At 59.2% G+C, this 17,308-nt stretch overlaps 1 protein-coding gene across 1 annotated transcript in view; it reads right to left on the bottom strand.

The window, feature by feature from the left end:
* Positions 1 to 4,013: 4,013 nt before the first annotated feature.
* Positions 4,014 to 17,308, bottom strand: part of CDH22 (cadherin 22) — a 56,665-nt gene continuing 43,370 nt past the window's right edge. The window contains exons 9-11 of the mRNA XM_085316093.1: positions 14,614 to 14,665; positions 9,095 to 9,382; positions 4,014 to 7,526 (exon numbers count right to left, since the gene is read on the bottom strand). Of these exons, the coding sequence (XP_085172219.1) occupies positions 6,988 to 7,526; positions 9,095 to 9,382; positions 14,614 to 14,665 (879 nt within the window). The 3' untranslated portion in view covers positions 4,014 to 6,987. The remainder of the gene's footprint in view (positions 7,527 to 9,094; positions 9,383 to 14,613; positions 14,666 to 17,308) is intronic.

Below are 17,308 nucleotides of genomic sequence, written 5' to 3'. Positions count from 1 at the left end.
GGGGGGGCCAGAAAGTATGGAAGTCAAATGCTTCCTGTGGTGGAATATTTTCCAAATGTCAACACAATCTGTGCTACATTATGGCTAAATGTGATAATCTTAATGCCTGGCTTCTTAATGTCAGTGCCACTGAAGTCTGATGGATTGACAGCCAGCCAGCATGACACGCAGTCCTAGCTGATAAGGGCTCTCTCCGGGGAAATCACAGCTTTTTAAAGATGTTGGCAGCTACTAGCAAGTACCTTTTTTATTTAAAAGGATTACAAGCATTGATTGCACTTCCTGTTTTCTTTTTATCACATTTCTGCACCAAGCGAAGCTTGCATTGCGAGCTGAGCCTTTCAGACAATTATTTTGGAATAATGAAGGCATGTCGTGTTGGCCGTAATGAGTATTTTCAGTGTCTCATTTGCGTGCAGCGCGAAGGGATTTTGCCTGCTGCCTGGTTCCTGGCCAAGGTGAGCGACTCCTGACCACCGAGGAAGCCGCGATCGCTGTCTCGCCAGCGACGAGCCGGGGTGGAGCAGTTCTGCTAGCAGTGCGTGCTTCCTCCAGCAGAAGAGAGATTAAAACCTCTCCAGTTACCGTGGTTAAAACACTAGCTGAGGGGATGCACTTTGGACTGGCTGCTGCATACTCCCYGCAGTGAACAGCCGGACAAATTCACACTCACCTGAGCAGCTCCTCTTTGCAGGGCTGCAGGCAGATGGAAACACGTGTCCAGGGGACAGCAGCGCAGACGGGACGGCAATCGACGCCCACGGCATGAGTGATCTCAGGAGAGCGGCTGGCCCAGGCCCCCGGCAGTCAGCCTGGCTGAGGCGGGCAGCAGTGTGCCCGGCTGCACGGCCCGCCGCGAGGACTGGCCCCTGCACCCGCTTGTGCCCTCCTCTTGCTGCCCAAGCCCGGGCACCGTGCGTGTGAGCTGCCCTCGGCACCTCGCTCCCTCCCCACAGCCATCGGGCCCCGGCTCTCCGCAAAGCGCCGCCACCACCAGCACCGGCACTGCGGGCTTGGCCGCTCGCCCACTGCGCGCTGTCCTCCTGCGTCTGGTTTGCTGCCCTGGTGCAGCGGTTGCACGCCCTGCTTGCCTCGATCCTGCCCGGATTTGCAGAGCCCAAGGTCTTTCCCCGCGCAGCTGGAGGACAGTCGTTAAACCCGGGGGCGCGCAGGGCAGCGTTGCAGCGCAGAGGCTGGCCCCGGGGAGGTGCGCATGTCTGCATGCGGCACTTCCACAGGGCCATCTGCTTTTCGGCTCAGGTTCTCAGTGGAATCACTCAACAGCAAGGACCCGATCGCTCGCAGGAAGATGCAGCCGAGGACTGCGGGACGTGGCTTGCCGGGCCCTCTGCAGCGGCACTGTTTGTCCCCAAGCGCCGTGGCACGAGGAGCGGCTGGAACAGCGCRTTTGCTGGGACGAGGCTCCAACTCCCCAGCACAGGGTTAACGTTCCTGGCGCCTGACGGCTGGCTCTGATGCCTCCGCGGAGGCTGCCGGGCGCCAGGTTGGCACCACATCCCACTCAGGAGCATCCAGCAGGCAGTGGGGCGGCACTCACAGCACGCCGCGGGACAGGGGAGACCTTTCAGCCCCAGGAGGAGACCAACAGCAAGTCAAGTTTAATGATTTCGTTCATCAAGCCTCTCTGGCCAAAGAAACACGAGGAGCATTCAGAAGGGGTGGCCTTGCTTGCACGTGATTACCAGCGATGTATTTTTCTCTCAGGGGTGCAGGTATCACCATGCTTTTTCATTTCCCCTTAACGATCCCAGCAGATCGCATCTACCTTTTGCAAATAACTCTCCGGGGGAGCCTTGCACACCTTGCCTTCTGGAGCTCACTGCGGCACTGGCGTTACACATGGCGAGTCACTCGCGAGCCCGAGGGTCTCGGCCGGTCCTGCAGCGGAGGACCAGCTCACCTGGAAGACAGCAGCGTGCCCCCCCACGCTGCCCTGCCGGGAGCCGGGCGCTGCGGGACTGCCGAAGGGAGAGGAGCTGCTACAGAAAACTTTCCTGTATTGGAAAGGCCTGCATTGAGGGGCACTGCACAAGCCCTTAGAGCATCCTCATCCTCAGATCCTCAGAGATGCTTCTGCAATCAGAGCTCTCAATTATCCTCCTCTTTGTGCCGTTAAGGGTCTGGKTCTGGCTGGCAATTTGTTACTTCGAGCTCTTTCCGTTCCTCCACAATATCAAGAAGCAAACCCCTTTGCACGGCCAGGACTCATCGCACTCAGTGCGAGGCACTTATCACCTGCTTTGTGAGGAGCGCGCTAGCTGCGGGCGCCTTCCTGTAGCAGCAGGGATTTCCCAGGGCACCTGATCCCCCGAGCGCTGAGGTAATGAGGCTCCTTGTGCAGCGCCTGGAGCTGGTCTGCAGGAGTCAAGGACAGCRTGGCTCTGTGCTTGCTGCAGCTGGAACACGAGAGCTCTTGTTGCTAAGGGCCRGGGCTGAAAAAGCAGGGTGCAAACACACAGCAACTATCAATAGCTCTTTGCAAACAGCAGTTGGCCAATGTGTCCAAAGCTACGGAAGCATACAGCTGTGAGCGCAGCGCTGACACGCTTGCTGAGGGTGGGCAATTACCATTAATGCTTGCTAAAAGGCCTGCTCAAGGTTGGCAGCAGAGGCGCTCACTGCAACTGTGAAAAGAAAAACACGATGCACTCGGAGATCTGGCAGCACACCTTGCACGTTTAAAAGAGCCCCCTGGCCCCCAGACTCCTCCTTTCTGTTACAGCATCCCCCTAACAGCTTTCATCAAAGGTCAACAGATGCTTCTTCTATACCATTAAGTGAATAATCAAGGGMGCAAGATGGGAGTGGAGGCACAGGGACAGCGAAGGATACAGAAAAGCTTAAAGACCTCAGRGATCAATAAGAGTGAGGACAGCAAGATGCTATTTAAATGACTGCGCTTTACGGAGAGGTTTAAATTCAGGCTGCGTTATCTGCTGACCTACATTGGTGCTGCCACCGAAGCGAGCACACGCCACCCTGGCTGCACCGGCCGGCTGCTGTGCGCCGCATCGGGGCCGGCGGGGTGGCTGCGCTCGCCGCCGAGCTCTCGGCAGAGGTTTCCTGCGCCCCGGGGCGGGGGGGAGTTCATGCTCATTTGCCATTARCAGCTTGCTCACTCCCCTGCCATCAAGAAAACCACCAGCAATTGATTTATCCATGGTCAGCATGGATCGTCATTTATTTGCATCATTTTAACATTAAACCCAAGGGTTTTTTGGTTTGTTTGTTTGTTTTTAAGTAATTCCTTGCTCCAGCCAATAACTGAACGCTGCAGTAGCGYACTTTGCTACCAGCGGAGAATGGGTCATGGTAACAAAACCCACRGACGATGCCCAACCACACAGGGGGCTGGAAAGTGGGACGTGGCCTAGAGCTGCATTTGCCCACGAGCAAATGGGGACCTGGGAGGCCTTTGACTACAGCAAAGCAGCACCAAAGATTCATAGTTTTTAGAGCACATTGAGGYGGCTGTGGGGTGACCGAGGAGGGTCAGGAAGTTGCGTGATCAGGTTGTTTTCTGTCATTTGGCATCAATTTACCCGCTGTTCTTCCTGCYGTTGCTCCAAGGAGGCGGAGGGGGAGGCCCCCGCTCTGCGCAGGCAGTGCYGCTCCTGCCGTGGGCTGTCTCTCCGGCGCCGTCGAGGAGCGCCCCTCGCCGTGGCTCCCGTGCCGCGGGCGCGCTCCCACGCCGCCGCCAGCCCGGCCCCGAGCAGAACTTGCAGCCAGAGCAGGCGCTGCAAACCGCCGCCGGAGCCCCCAGCGCAGCCGCGGCTGCCAGCCCCGCAGCAGTAGACGTTGCTGGAAGGGCAGCGTCTGGCCGCTGGGACCCGTCCGCAGAGCCGGGCGGACACTGCCGGCGGCTCTGGGCAGGGAACCGGCTCCCCGCTCCAGCGAGGCACCGATGGCCCAGCAGCGGCAACGCAGTGTGATGAAACGGGACAAGATCAAACAAGTAAATGAGACCCAGGCTAGACGACAAGGAAATAATTTATTTCCAGGTCCTAGAAAGACCTTGAAAAAATAACAAGGATGGGGAAGTCAACCTCCTGATTTTGTCTGGAAAGAGAAAGGAAACCCAAGTGACTCCTCAGGGYGTGCCCGCAGTCGCGCTGCAGGCGCCGCGGAGCCCCAGCCCGTGCTCTGCCCCGCGCTCCCGCCCTCACCGGGGGCGAGCGGGAAGGAYGCACATGCGTGCACATGCATGTGCAAGTGCACATGTGCCGCTGGCGGCAGCTCTGGCAGGCACCTGCCCTCGCACTGTCGGCCCCACCTCCGCGGACCAGGCCAGCTGTTGCACAGCACTTCACTAGAGGAAAAGCCGGGATGCACGGCTCCAGCCAGCGGGAAAACACGCGAATGCTCCTGAGGAAAGCGAGGGCTTCCCCCGTTCCCCAAGCCCGGGCTCGGGCCGTGCAGGGGACAGCACAGGCGCTCAGGGCCTGACCGCCCGCCAGGAGCTGCCAGTTCCCTGGCCCCATCCCGGTGCCRGAGGGAATCACAGTGACCGACTGACCGCTCACGCAGCGAGCACAGAGCAGGGATGCAGGGCAAGCACGGGGCAAGTGTGGGGCAAGGATGTGGGGCAAGCGTGTGAGGCAAGGATGTGGGTGAGGATGAGGGGTGAGCCTGTGGGGTGAGCGCGTGGGGTGAGGATGCAGGGCGAGCATGGAGTGAGGATGTGGGGTGAGTGTGTGGGGCGAGGATGCGGGGCGAGCGTGGTCACCCGCAGCCTCCGTGGGGTGGCCAGAGGGATCCTGAGAAACAAGCGGCTCCTGCCTCGTGCCAAGCTGCATCGTCCCGGCACAGGGATGCGGCCGCAGCGGGGGGCGAGCCAGGCCGGGAGCTGCAGCCCTGCCTGTGCCTCCACAGGGCCCCGCTTTGCAGAAAGCAGCACCAGTGGAGAGGCAGCAGGGAGGCAAAACAGGGTGAAACAACCATGCACGGACATTTACAGTAAAGCACTCTCCAAGGACTGAAAACGCCATCTGTGGCCAAACTGGAAGAACGAACACAGAGATGAGCCCAGGAGGCGTCGGGCCGTGGGAGCCGCGCCAGCTGCCTGTCAACCACRTCACTGATCTTCCAAGGCAGCATCGCCCGACGCAGAGCCGCAGTGGCCCGGACGGCACGAGGGGCTGCCTGGGCGCCTCCCAGAAGCAGGAAAATTCACTGCGGCAAATGCTGGCTGCTGCCATGGCCCCAGGAGCCCAGCACAACCACGGACACCCAGCACAGCTCCAGGCACTCGGCACAGCCCTGGGCACCCAGCACGGCTCCGGGTACTCAGCACGGCTCAGGAGCCGGGCATGGTGCTTGGTACAGCCCTGGGAGCCCAGCCCGGCTTCAGAAACCCAGCACGCTCCTCAAACACCACCTGCGTGCCAAGGAACRGCAACAAATTACACCTGCCTCCTGCCAACCTGGCCACGGGACCAGCTGCCGCCTGCTCCAGCAGCGCCTCCGTGGGAGCGGCGGCTCTTTACACAGCCCAGTGCCAGGGCACCACAGACCCGCACGCAGCCTGCCCCACGCRCGGCAGTGCCGGCGGAACCCGGGCTCGCACGCGCCTGGGTGACGGCCTCCTGCTGCCAACAGCGGTGCTCGGCCGTCGGCTGGCACGAGCACGTGCAGGATGTCCCTCCTGCACCCCTGCTTTGCTTTTTCTCATCTTTATTGTTCCTGGAAGCAGCACAATGAGCTGCAGCCAAAGCAGCCGTAGCAGTGCTCCGACGCAGCCCGGTGACTCTGCGCCTGGCTGGCGGGCTCGGGATCCTACCCGCTTGCCGGGCTGCCAGCTGTGAGGGACTTGCCCGTCCAGACCAGGGCTCCAGGATGTCCCTTGCCCTGCGGCCAGCGCTGCCCCATCCTGCCTCCTCCCCACATTGCCCCAAGCTGCGGGGGCACGGGAGCCCCTGGCACTGCAGCTCTGTGCAGCTCCACTCCCTGCACCGACCCTGGGTCTCTCCTCGGTGCTGCGGAACCATCTTCAAGCCCGGCCACGGCACCACGCCACGGCGACAGCTAGGACATTGCAGGCTACGCCCCTGGTGCAGGCAGGAGGGAACCCGCTCTAATCACCAGCATCGCCGACAACCAGAAAAAACGGGACAGGAGYGGGCCATGGAGCCAAGTGGAAGCGAACGCAGCCGCAAGGTGAAGTCCTGGCTGAAGCGGCCTCGAGCTGCTCCCTACAGAGGTGCCCGCAGAGCCGGCACCCGGCAGAGACTCTGGCACCAGCCGCTGCCCCGGCACCGTGGCTCTGCCTTGCACCACGGCTCTGCCCCGTGCCAGGGCTCTGCCCCAGCACTGCGGCTCCAACCTGCACCGTGGCTCTGCCTTGCACCACGGCTCTGCCCTGGCACCGTGGCTCTGCCCCGGCACTGCGGCTCTGCCTTGCACCACGGCTCTGCCCCGCGCTGTGGCTCTGCCCTGCACCGCGGATCACGCTGGTACCCATGCAGAGCGGGATGCCGCGGAGCCAGCCAGTAGRAGGGGAACAGAGCAAAGCGAAAAGCTTGTTCCCCTCTGCACGGGAAGGTCTGGAGGAAATCAAAGCACTTCCAAAGCTCTGAATCAAGTGACAAAAACAATTTAGACAACAAAAGGCTCCTGGATTGCTCTTCCTTTCTCRAACTGGGCTCCCTGAATGGATCCATTTAAATGATAACATGGGGGGGAGAACCCCCTATGAACTCTCTTGAATTAGATTTTCTCTTTCTTAAATTAATGTGTAGTGCTTTAATGGAGATTGGTATTAAAGAGGTTACGATGGCGACCACGGCTCCCTTGGGCGCTGCAGCCCAGMCGAGCTGGTGCTGAGGAGCCCCAAGGAGAGGCCGCGTGGGCAGCACGCCTGCCCCGCTCTCCTGGCCACGCTGCGGCCCCGGGGTGCTGGCCGTGGATGCCCACGCTGGGGCCCAACCCGGCCCACACCCACACCTCACTCTGGGGCTGGTCAGGCAGCTAGGACTCCTCGCCCTCCTCCTCACCCCTGCGCCCCGCGTAGAGTGCGGCCAACTGCCGGAAACGTGGCCCCCAGCCCCCCAGGTAGGAGAAGTCCTGCTCCGAGCTGCTGGACCAGGTGTTGATGGAGCTAAGCGAGGGGATGGGGGAGTCCGAGCCCTCGAAGGCATAGGTCTGGAAGGAGTCGTAGGGCGGCACCGAGATGTCCTCATCTGCCTGCTCCACCTTCTTGCAGATATAATCCTTGAAGAGGGAGAAGTCCAGGTCTGGGTTCTGCACCCACTGTGGGAGCGCGTGGAGCTCAGAGGCCAGGTTTCCGCTCAGGCCTCCCTCCCTTGGCCCCCCTCCACCGTCACCACCTTTGATCTCACTGAAGTCGTAGAGGCTGCGGAGGGCTGACATGTCATAGGCCTCTGTGTCCTGCTCACCACCTCCTTCGTCGTTGTATTTGATGACATTGTCCCTCATGTCCTCATCATCCTCAGATGTCAGGTGGCTTTTGTGGTGTCGCTTCAACGTGAGGATCAAAAGGACCAGCACTGGGAAGGGAAGAGACAGTCAGCAGACAGGGTGATGGGCTCATGCAAGCTGCTCTCAGAGGCGCGAGGACGGCCCATGCTCGGGCCAGGCACAGAGGCAAAGCAGCCTCTGGCACGGGCAGCCCAGGTGGCCRGCAACGCCGCGGGAAGGACCAGCACAGCCAGCCAGGTCGTGTCAGCCGGGCTCATTGAGTAGCAGCTGTGCTGTGTCACTAGGTGAGAGAGAGATGGGCCTGGGCTCCAGTGCAGACCAGGAGCTTCCTTTCCATGCAGCATGACCACAGAGACAGGAGGGGCAGATGGATGAACGCACGGCTGGACAGACAAACGGCTGGATTCTGTGGAAGATGAATAGGAAAGGGGGTGCATGAATCGCAGCAGCAGCCAAATGTTAGGAGGGTGACTGTGGAGCAGATGGCACAGAGCCTGAGCCACAGATGTGTCCTGGATCATCATCCATTCATCCCATCACCTTTAGAGCATCGATGTGCACTTTATTCGTTTGGGCAATTAGGCAGAAATTTGTTTGCATTGCGTTAGAAAATGAAACCAGTGTAAAGTGCACCCTATGGGAATGGGTTTTCTAAACGGAGGCACAGCAGGAGACGGGGAGCAAAGACGTGCCAAGGAGAAGAGAGACTTCAGCGAACAACGCACTGGCTTCCACAGATGTCCTGACAGTCCTCAGGAGCCAGCTGCGAGCCCACACTGATGCCAGAGGACTTTCAGCAGCAGCATCCATCAGCTGCACAGTGCTAAACCCGARAGCACTGCAGCACCCACCCTTTCCAGGCCCCCTCCCCTCTCTGTGTGCAAACAAGCCCACACTTCCCCCGCAGCTAAAGGCCCAGCAAACCTGGTGCAAACACTGGTGCAAACCTGTTAAGGGCACCCGGCAGCATCCCCAGGCACAGAGAGCTTCCCTGCACAGGGCTGGTCAGCCCCCAACAGCTGGTTGCACGCTCCCAGCAGACCCCGGGCATGTTTCCACAATCTACCCTCGCAGGTGCTAAAACAACCCTGCTCCTTACTCATGCACGCTCTGACGTTGACCCTCGCAGGCCTCTGAGCTAAGAGCACCACTGCATGACCACCCATCCCACATTTGCCACCCCTGGCCACGGTGCCCCAGCCCTTGGGATGCATGCACATCCCTCACCTGCAGTGAGGCACACTGCTGCAAGCACTCTGCCCACAAGCAGTGCTCAGCCTCCTGCCTGCGGAAGGCCAGGAGCAACCACTAGCTCTCCATCCTTCRTGTGGGAAGCCCATTACCCACTGTACGGGGAATTGTCCTGATTCAGAGGTGTTGCTGAGCCCAGCCCACTGGGGTCTTGGCTTAGGACAAACATGGAAAGGCCCCCAACAGCCAGGTCCCACCTGCAGCCTGCAGCTGGGGTCAGGTTTGCTGCCCCACGCTCTGCAGACAGCTCCGGGCAAGGTGTCAGGTAGCCAAGGGGCTTCTACCAAGCCTGGAGCCACTGCCTCTGCTCATGTGCATGACTGATGATAAAGGGAGGAGACTGGGACAAGGCAAGGGAAGAGGAGGGAGGCAGGCGGGCACTCACCGACCAGAATGAGGACGCAGACCAGCAGAGCGATGAGTGCGCCAGGGCTCAGCGTGGCAGACATGATGTAGGCTGTGCTGTTGCAGGACTGGATGGCCCCGCTGCTGTCGCAGCCACACACGCGGATGGTCAGAGTCCCTGTGCTGCTGAGGGCCGGGTGGCCGCTGTCCACCACCAGGATGGGCAGCAAATACACGTCTTGCTCTTGGCGATTGAAGCCCACGCTTTGCGTGTGCACCGCGGCCGTGTTGTCTGCAGGGAGCAAGCAAACCCACAGCAAAGTCACTCCTAGGGACAGCAAGCAGGACTAAGCCCCTCAGCCCTGCTTCCAGGACAGGGCACTCCCAAGCTCCTCCGTGCCGGAGGCACCACTCCCAGGCRCTGGAGGCTGCGGCTGCTCTACAGCCCCTGAGCCACCGCACGGCCCCAGCGACYGCCAGCTGACCGTGTGGGAGCACGGACCGGGCTGCCCTCCCCGCGCGGCCGGGGCAGAGCTGGGACACTCTGCGGCAGCCCCTCGTGGCTGGCCAGCCCCGCGCTGTCCCGGGGTTCCCAACGGCCAGCCTGGAGTCCTGCTCACCGCGGGGCATCCGGACGTGGGGCCTGAAACCCACTGGCAAAACACAGCAGGAGCAGAGGGGGGAAACCCCAAACCCAGCAGGGAGCCAGCACGGGAACGGAGCGCAGCCGCAGAGCGCGGGCCCCCACTGGAGCTGCTTGGCTGGACRGGCTGAGTCGCCAGAGCCATTGCTGCCCCAGTCCCGGTGCTGGGGTGAGGGGCTGCCCGCCTCGGGTGCCCCTTAGCCACCGAGGAGCTGGCAGAGCACCCTGGGGGCTCCCAGCCCACTGAGCCAGCAGTGCCCCAGCTCCATGCAGACCCCGCTGCTGCAGGGGTGCAGCCCGAGCAGCAGCGCAGCGGTGGGAAGGCGCTGGAAGCCAGCCTCGCTCCCTGCCCACGGGAGAATGAAAAGGAGCAGGAGCAGCAGCTCAGCAGCTGCAGCCAGACATCAGAGCCACTGCTGGCTCTCTGCAGCCTTTAGCTGATAAAACACGGGGCAGCCGGGCTCCGCGACACAGTGGGCATATGACRCGAGCTGGGAGGGAAGCAGGAGGCAGGTGCCTGCGGAGTGGCCGGACGGGAAGAGCAACGGCCAGCGGGGAAGCGTGGCCGACCTCAGATGCGGAGCAGCCGCAAAGGTGTGTGCGGTGCCAGCCCGGCGAGCTCCAGCGCCGACCAGGGCCAGGSCCAGCTGTGAGCGACACAGAGCGCCTGCCCATGCCCGAAGGTGAGGCAGCGGTGCAYGGCTTGTGCCCAGAGTAAGCCCTGGGGCTGAACGCCAGGCCATTGCTTCCTGTCATCAGSTCTCCGCTTGCTGCTTCAGCCCAGCCATTTTCTGCATTGTCTAGATGCTACCGCACTGTAGGGCAGAGCCGAGCCCCTGGCACCTCAGCTGGGSAAGCTGGGGTTTTAACACGAAGGAGACAGCGGGACACCTCCCTTCCACCAAATGGGTAAGGTTGGCAGGGACCTCTGGAGATCATCTCATCCAACCTCCCTGTTCAAGCAGGGTCACCTAGAGCACGTTAGACGAGATTGCATCCAGGCGGGTTTCGAATATCTTCAGAGAAGGAGACTCCACCACCTCTCTAGGCAACCTGTTGCAAACCTGTTCCAGTTCAGCTGAGAGCACGGGTTGTGCCCGGAGGAGCTCGTGCTCCAGCGCTGCRAAGAGGCCAGCCCACCAGCCGAAGGAGCGTGCACAAGGCTACGCCAACACTCGGGGGCTGCCCTGAACCCCAYGTGGCCAGCGTTCAAACCTCAGTCTTGTTCGTGCATATAGAGCTGTGCTGCAAGTCACGAGAAAATCTCCTCCTGTGGATGTAGCATCTTTTACCCTTTAAGGGGATTTTCCAGGCCACCTCACTTGTCCCTGCTCACAGCAGCAGACCTCTGGCAGGCAACAGCCACAGGAGCACAGATCAAAAGGCAGCAGTAGGGCAAATGCTTGCAAGAATCGATCTAGGGACATTTTGCCTCAGAAGAGATATTGCATCAGCGTGCCTGCAAGGCCGCAGCTCCCAGCTCTGCCCCATGCGCCCCAAGACAGGCACAATGGGGGCTGCCARCAGCAGAGCACCATCTTTCTGCACCCCTGCAAACGCTGCCTGGTGTCTCTGTACATGTGGCAGGGGCTGTAGGCAGCTGCCCCTTCCCACGGGACGTCCGTCGCCAGGGCCGAGCCCCTGGCCGCGTGCAGAGGCCCGTCGTGGAGCGCATGGGGAGCGCTGGCTCCGGAGCAGCAGGGAGGCCGGAGCCAGCGGCTGCCTGCCGGCAGCGGCGTCTGCTGGGAAGCCACCTGCTCCCTACCACGGATAAGGGAGGAAAGAGAAATGTTTATTGTTATGCTAATCACTTGCACAAAGGTAACAAGATCTCATTTGGTGCCGCCCGCTTCAGCTTGCTGCAGCATAGCGGGGAGATATAAATAAAGTTAATAGCACCTTCTCAGTGAGGGGCCAGGACTAACTCCACCCTAGCCCAGCTGAGCATGACCCTTGGGCACGTGAGCCCAGCGGAGACACAGCCACAGGCCAAACGGGCTCCAGCCCTCGGGTGGGAATGCCTCCTGCCCCTATGTTGCACGAGCTGAGCAGCCTGGGACCGCGCATCCGGTCCTGCTGGAGGATCCCACATCTGCTGCCAGCCCCTTCCTGAGCCAGCTGTGGCTGCTGGTCTTCCTTGGGCTCCGTTTCCATGCCTGGGAGCTGTTCCGATCTCTCAGGTATTAGCTCTGTGTAAACGTGCACACAGAGCCCGCGCCTCGAGCTTCTGGAGCGCAGCAGAAYGCTGCAACTCCCTTTCTGTTTGCAGTCGGCTCTGGCTCCGTTTGGAGAGGAAGACCTGCCACAAGGCACGCAGATTTCAGAAACCACCTCTAGAAATCGAAGGGAAACACTACGTACAAATGGCAGAGAGGCAGCCACTAACCTGGGCTCAGGTACTGCCAGCACTGCTCAGGCACATGTCGCACCGCTGAGCCCCTCACCCTCCAGCAAGGAGAGGAGGACGATTCTCACTGCTGATCCCACAGAGTCAAAGTAAAGCAGCCAGTATTTAAACACGAGCAGCAGCATGACAGACAGCTCTGGGGAACCTCAGCCCAGGAAGGGCTGAGATCTTGCTGTTACCCAAAGCTCAGTGCTAGGGGGAGAGACAGAAATCACAGGTACAAAACACTATTTCAACGCCGCAGAACACTTTCTCTCCTGAACAGGGTTATGTCAACACTTCCTGCAGAAAGAGCAGCAACAGCAGTTTCAAACCTACACCAAAAACATCGCTCACCAGTGCTGCATAGCCAGGACAAGTCTCACGGACACCAGCCCCTCATGGCCCGGGGCCCAAAGCGGCCCCCGCTGTGTCCTCAGCCCCTGGGCACTCTGGGCAACCTGGTTTCCCACTCTGGCATTTACGCCTCTGTTACTTGCAAACTTTTCCCCTGTTCCCTTCTGGGCTGCGCACACAAGAATGAGACACTCCAGAAAAAACAGTGCTGCTGCCGTGCCATGCAGTCTGTTTGAACAGAGACAGGAAATATGTTTTGCCCGGATCTGCGAAAATTTATCCTGGAAAATGTATTCAAAGCAACTGCCTACAGACCAGTGTAATTTCTCAGTTGCTTTTGTACAGGCACTGACCCAAGGAAGCTCCTTCCAGGCTCTGTGTCCTGGGGCACTTTCTTTCACACCAGCAGGCTCAGAATCCTTGCAAAGACAAGCCAGAAAGGCCCTRGCCCTGCAGCCTCTCTGTCCCCTCCTTGGTGGCAGCTTTCTGCCAAGCCCAGTTTTTGGGCCACGAAGCCGAGAGCAACATTTCCCCTGAGGTAGCATGGAAATTGCAACAGATGTTGAAATCAGCATATTGATCAACAGCTTTTCTGTACGGAGGAGTTTGGATCTCTTCCACGCTTATGTGTTTTCCTGTCCAGTCTGTGTGAGGCCACACTTTGAACTACCATCACATCACTCTGAAGGTTGCACTGCATTTGCACTGTGGCACACAAGCCAAGCCATTTACCGTCAGCGCCACCTTGCTAGACAAGCTGACATTTTATATTCCTCCACAGATTTCCTGTGCCTCTCCCTGACCACGCAGTGATTTTATCCTGTGTCACATCATATCATTTCATGCAAAGGACAGGAAACGACATCTCTGTCTCCTCGAGGAGCAATTCACAAGGCAAGATAGAAACCAACAGGAGCCAAGTGTGCAGGGACCAGCCAATATCGCTGTGAGGAAAGTTTGGGAATGCAATATACTCTGGTGGTAACTAGGAATAATAAAATAATTAAGTGTCTCAAGCTCCCTCTCTCTCCAAAGAGGCTCTTGGCAGCTTCAAAGACAGAGCTAATAAATCCTTCTCATAACTCAATCTCAAACAGCACTAGGAAAGCAGAAGGGAGCAATCTACCTCCAGTCTGGATTTCGATATCCCAGCCCTCTCCTGTACTCCCAGGGCCACAGCGAGCATCTGCCTTTGATGGCTCCAGCAGCTGCTCTGCAGCTTGAGCAGCCCCGGACATGCCGGCTCGTTAGTGTGCGGCTCTGGGCCAGGCCCACAGCCACRCCGCTGCTGGAGCTGCCTGCTGCCACCAAGGTCTTGCTCCCTCCCCAGCCCCACGCTAAGGGCAGGCAATGWGAGAGGAGTTTGGGCCTTCCCCCTTTGCCTCCTCCTCGCCCCAGGTTCTCCATGTGCCAGGGCACAGTGCTCCTGCTGCTGCTTTTGCCTCTTGCTCAGCCCTGGGAAGATCCATTTCACCCCACGGCAGATCAGCATCCGCGCTGTTCACATGGAGAACGGCATCCCTGTGGTGGCTGGAGGAAGCTTCCGCTATCCTCAGGCATGCCTCAAAAATCCTCGTGTTCTGCCCGAGATTCTTCAGATTTTCACCCATTACATGCTCTTAATGAGACCTGTGGAGAGTTCAGACATCTTCCTTCCTAGCCCTTGAGCTCTAGAGTCAGTAGCTTCCATGTGTCGCTCCGTATTACCCACCAACCATTCCAGGTTGCAGAGCTTAGTTTCTTTCTACCATCGCTTCTAACACAATTAGGATTTCTTGAAGAACATGATTTTGGACTTTAATTACCTTTGATGCTTCTTTAATTGTTTTTCTCAGGCCAGAAAGACCCAGAAAAGGGGAAGTTAGGGGTGAATACTTTTACAAAGGCACCAGTTGGAACCAGGCAAGGTCAGCTTTCCCCATCTCTTCCTTTATGCATTTCATTTGCTGGGTATCTTCCTTCTGGAGCTGGTCCATTGCTATCACACATAACTTTTTATTCCTTGTCCGATGAATTAACGAGTACCTGAGCGCTCCCTCAGACAGAGCAGAAGCAAAGGAGGAAAGATGCAAGTAGGAAATAGCACTGTCTCTAAAAGCCTGACTCCTGCGAAGTGCTTCAGCTATAATTCAGCTAACGTGAAGCCTCCTGCAGAGCCACCTTTCACTCCTACGTCTCTGACCAGGAGTGCGAGAGCCAAGGCAGCTCTTGGCAGCCACGGAGCACTGCATGCCACAGGAAACCGGGAGATGACGGACCAGAAGAGCGTCGAGGAGAGAGGTGATGGAAGCGAGCCAGACCGTTCCATGGGAAAAGGAGCATCAACAGGGCATGCTGACCCATGGGCATGGGCACACGCCTGGGCCCATGCCAGCATGGCACTACACCTGGACTTTGAATTGAGATTAGCGGTGAAATCAATACATGTACTGCATGCGTATTGTACATAAAAACCTCTTATAGCGCCCCTTGCCAACGTTCCTCGCCATGGACCAGCGCTCAGCAGTGCCTTGGATTTCCCCGCACCTTTATTGCCTCGATCAGGAAACTGCTGGGGAACCCCTGCTCAGACATGGAGTAATAAACGCTCTGTATCACCTATAGCATGCCTCGTGCTCATACATCTGCCCTGCCGGGGGCCAGGCAGTGCTCCTGCCTCCTCYTTATGCAAGCAGAGCTGCATGCCCTTGCAAGGATCGTCTCGYGCTCTGCACAGCTCAGACCGCAGAAGGGCCTGGCACAGCAGGGCTCGGCCAAGGAGCAGCATCGCGGCCCCAGGCTCCGCAGACCTGTTCTGCGGCCACTGACACGTCCCCAAGGGGATGAGGTCCCTGTTGTGCTGAGGATGCACTGCCCTGCTGAGGAGCTTTCTGCTGCCTTGCAGGAACTGGGGAAGTAGGTGCAAAGGAAAAAAGGATTTAAGCGGGAGTTTAGCGAATCCATCTGTGCTGACATCCATCAGTGTCACTCCTTGGCTGCAAAAGCAATATTTATAAATCACGTTTCAAAACTGGCTACAAATTTGTACAAAGAAACAGATGGGCTGGCGGTAGCAGTTTGTCACCACTGATATTTATATGGAGAAGGAGAGAGAAGTGCAAGAGGGGCGAACAATGAGAGGGAGGCAAGGGGCGGACAGAGGGGGATGTAGCAAGGAATGAGCTAGAGCAGGGGGCGAAGGTGAGGAGTGCTGCCAGTACACATGAGGCACTAGGGAAGAGGAAAAAAAAAAAATCAAAGGGAGATGATACTAAAGCACGCTCTCACAGCAGAGGTGAGGGGTGCCTCCATCTGCACAAGCAGCCTCCTCCCCTTGCTACTGCAGATGGCATTGCTCGGCATTTGGGAGGGTCTGCAAACACCCAGGGAATGACCCTGCAGCAACAGCATTTGTTTTACCCAGAGTGGAAGGCAGGAGGTGATGCCAGCTTTTACTCATTTTATTCAGTGTTGCACCACATGCGATGCTGGCGGGATTGTTTAGCACGGAGGATTACTGTGCGTGCACGCGTGGGGAGCCTCGGTGCAGCAGCGTGGGGAGACGTCAGAGCGCAAGCCCCAGTCCGGCGCCCTCCGCGGCACACGCGCTCAGATGCCCATGACGGACCCTGGCATGCACAAGCAGGCGGGCGATTCCCAAACACCGCAGGCGGCGAAGCCTGCGGTCCCTGTGGGACTGCGGCAAAGGGCAATGCCCRCATCCTGCTGGGGCTCGGGGGGCAGGTCCCCACGGATGCGGGGGCAGCTGGGTGCTCAAGAAGCTTCTCGTAAAGCCCCTCAAAGGAAGGGAAGGAAGTTAATCACTGGGCGTGGTGCAAAATCTTGCAAGGATTAAAGCATGCTTACAGGATAAGAAGCAAAGGTCTCATGAACAGCTGCCCCACGGGTGCAGAGGAGGAACTCGGGTCAGGGACAACTGCGCTTTTCAGGGCACAAAGTAATGTCAGTCTTTCTACAATAACATCTGAGGTTTTTTTCTGCAAGTCTCATTTTGACTATCCCTAACGATGCTGAGCCCAATCTGAAAAAGCAGGATGTTATGTCAGCAGAGAGCTCCTCTGATAAGCTCAAAAGAAAATAGATCAGGCTTTTGACAGATGAAGCTGCACAACACAGACAAAAATCTGGCCTCAGAAAAAACCCAAAAGTGCATTTCCATGTGGTCTGCTGGCTTCAGTCCAGGGTGGCCCCTTGGCTGGAGAAGGTCCCTTTATCTGCAAGGGTTCCTGTTGTACGTGCCCCTGTAGCCAGCACCTAGATTCATCAGAAACGCCAGCTAGGAAGAGAAAGCCGGCAGATAACCAACTTCCCAAGCCGCCACCGCTGCGCAAGTACAGCCTGACCGCGTGGTGCTCAAAGCCAGATAAAAGCCGGAGCCCGGCAGCCCACGAACCCCACGTCGCGCCGGGCGCCGGCACAGCCCTGCRGCTGGAAGTGCCCCGAGCAGCCCACGTGGCCCGGGAGCGGGCGGCCCTGCCCGGCCCCCAAGGACGCGGCTGGCTCGGGGGAACCGCGGGAGCCTCCGAACGCCCGACGGAGACGTCGGCTCTGCCCTCGCGCCCTGGGATGTCCYGCCCGGCCCCGAGCGCGGCCGCAAGACGCCGCCAGCACCTCCCAGCCGCCGCGGGTCCCGGCCGAGGAGAGCGTTCGCCTGCAAACCCGTGTTGCCCTGCCGCGGGCAGGTTAGAGGCCTCGCGCCAGCGAAGGCGCCGAGCGCCCTGCAAACGCTGAGGGCGGCGCCAGGCGAGGCCTCGAGCTGCCTGCGGCGGAGCCGGGAGCCAGCGGAGCTCCCGCCCGGGAGTCCGGGCCGGCGGGAGAAGGGGAAGGGGGCCGGCGGCGCGCCCCGGGGCGGCGGGAGGAGGGGAAGG

This window comes from Rhea americana, unplaced genomic scaffold (genome assembly GCF_003343005.1).
Source record: "Rhea americana isolate MKP2758 unplaced genomic scaffold, rheAme1 scaffold_450, whole genome shotgun sequence".
Lineage (NCBI taxonomy): Eukaryota > Metazoa > Chordata > Aves > Rheiformes > Rheidae > Rhea > Rhea americana.
This window is presented reverse-complemented; position numbering and strand designations above follow the sequence as displayed.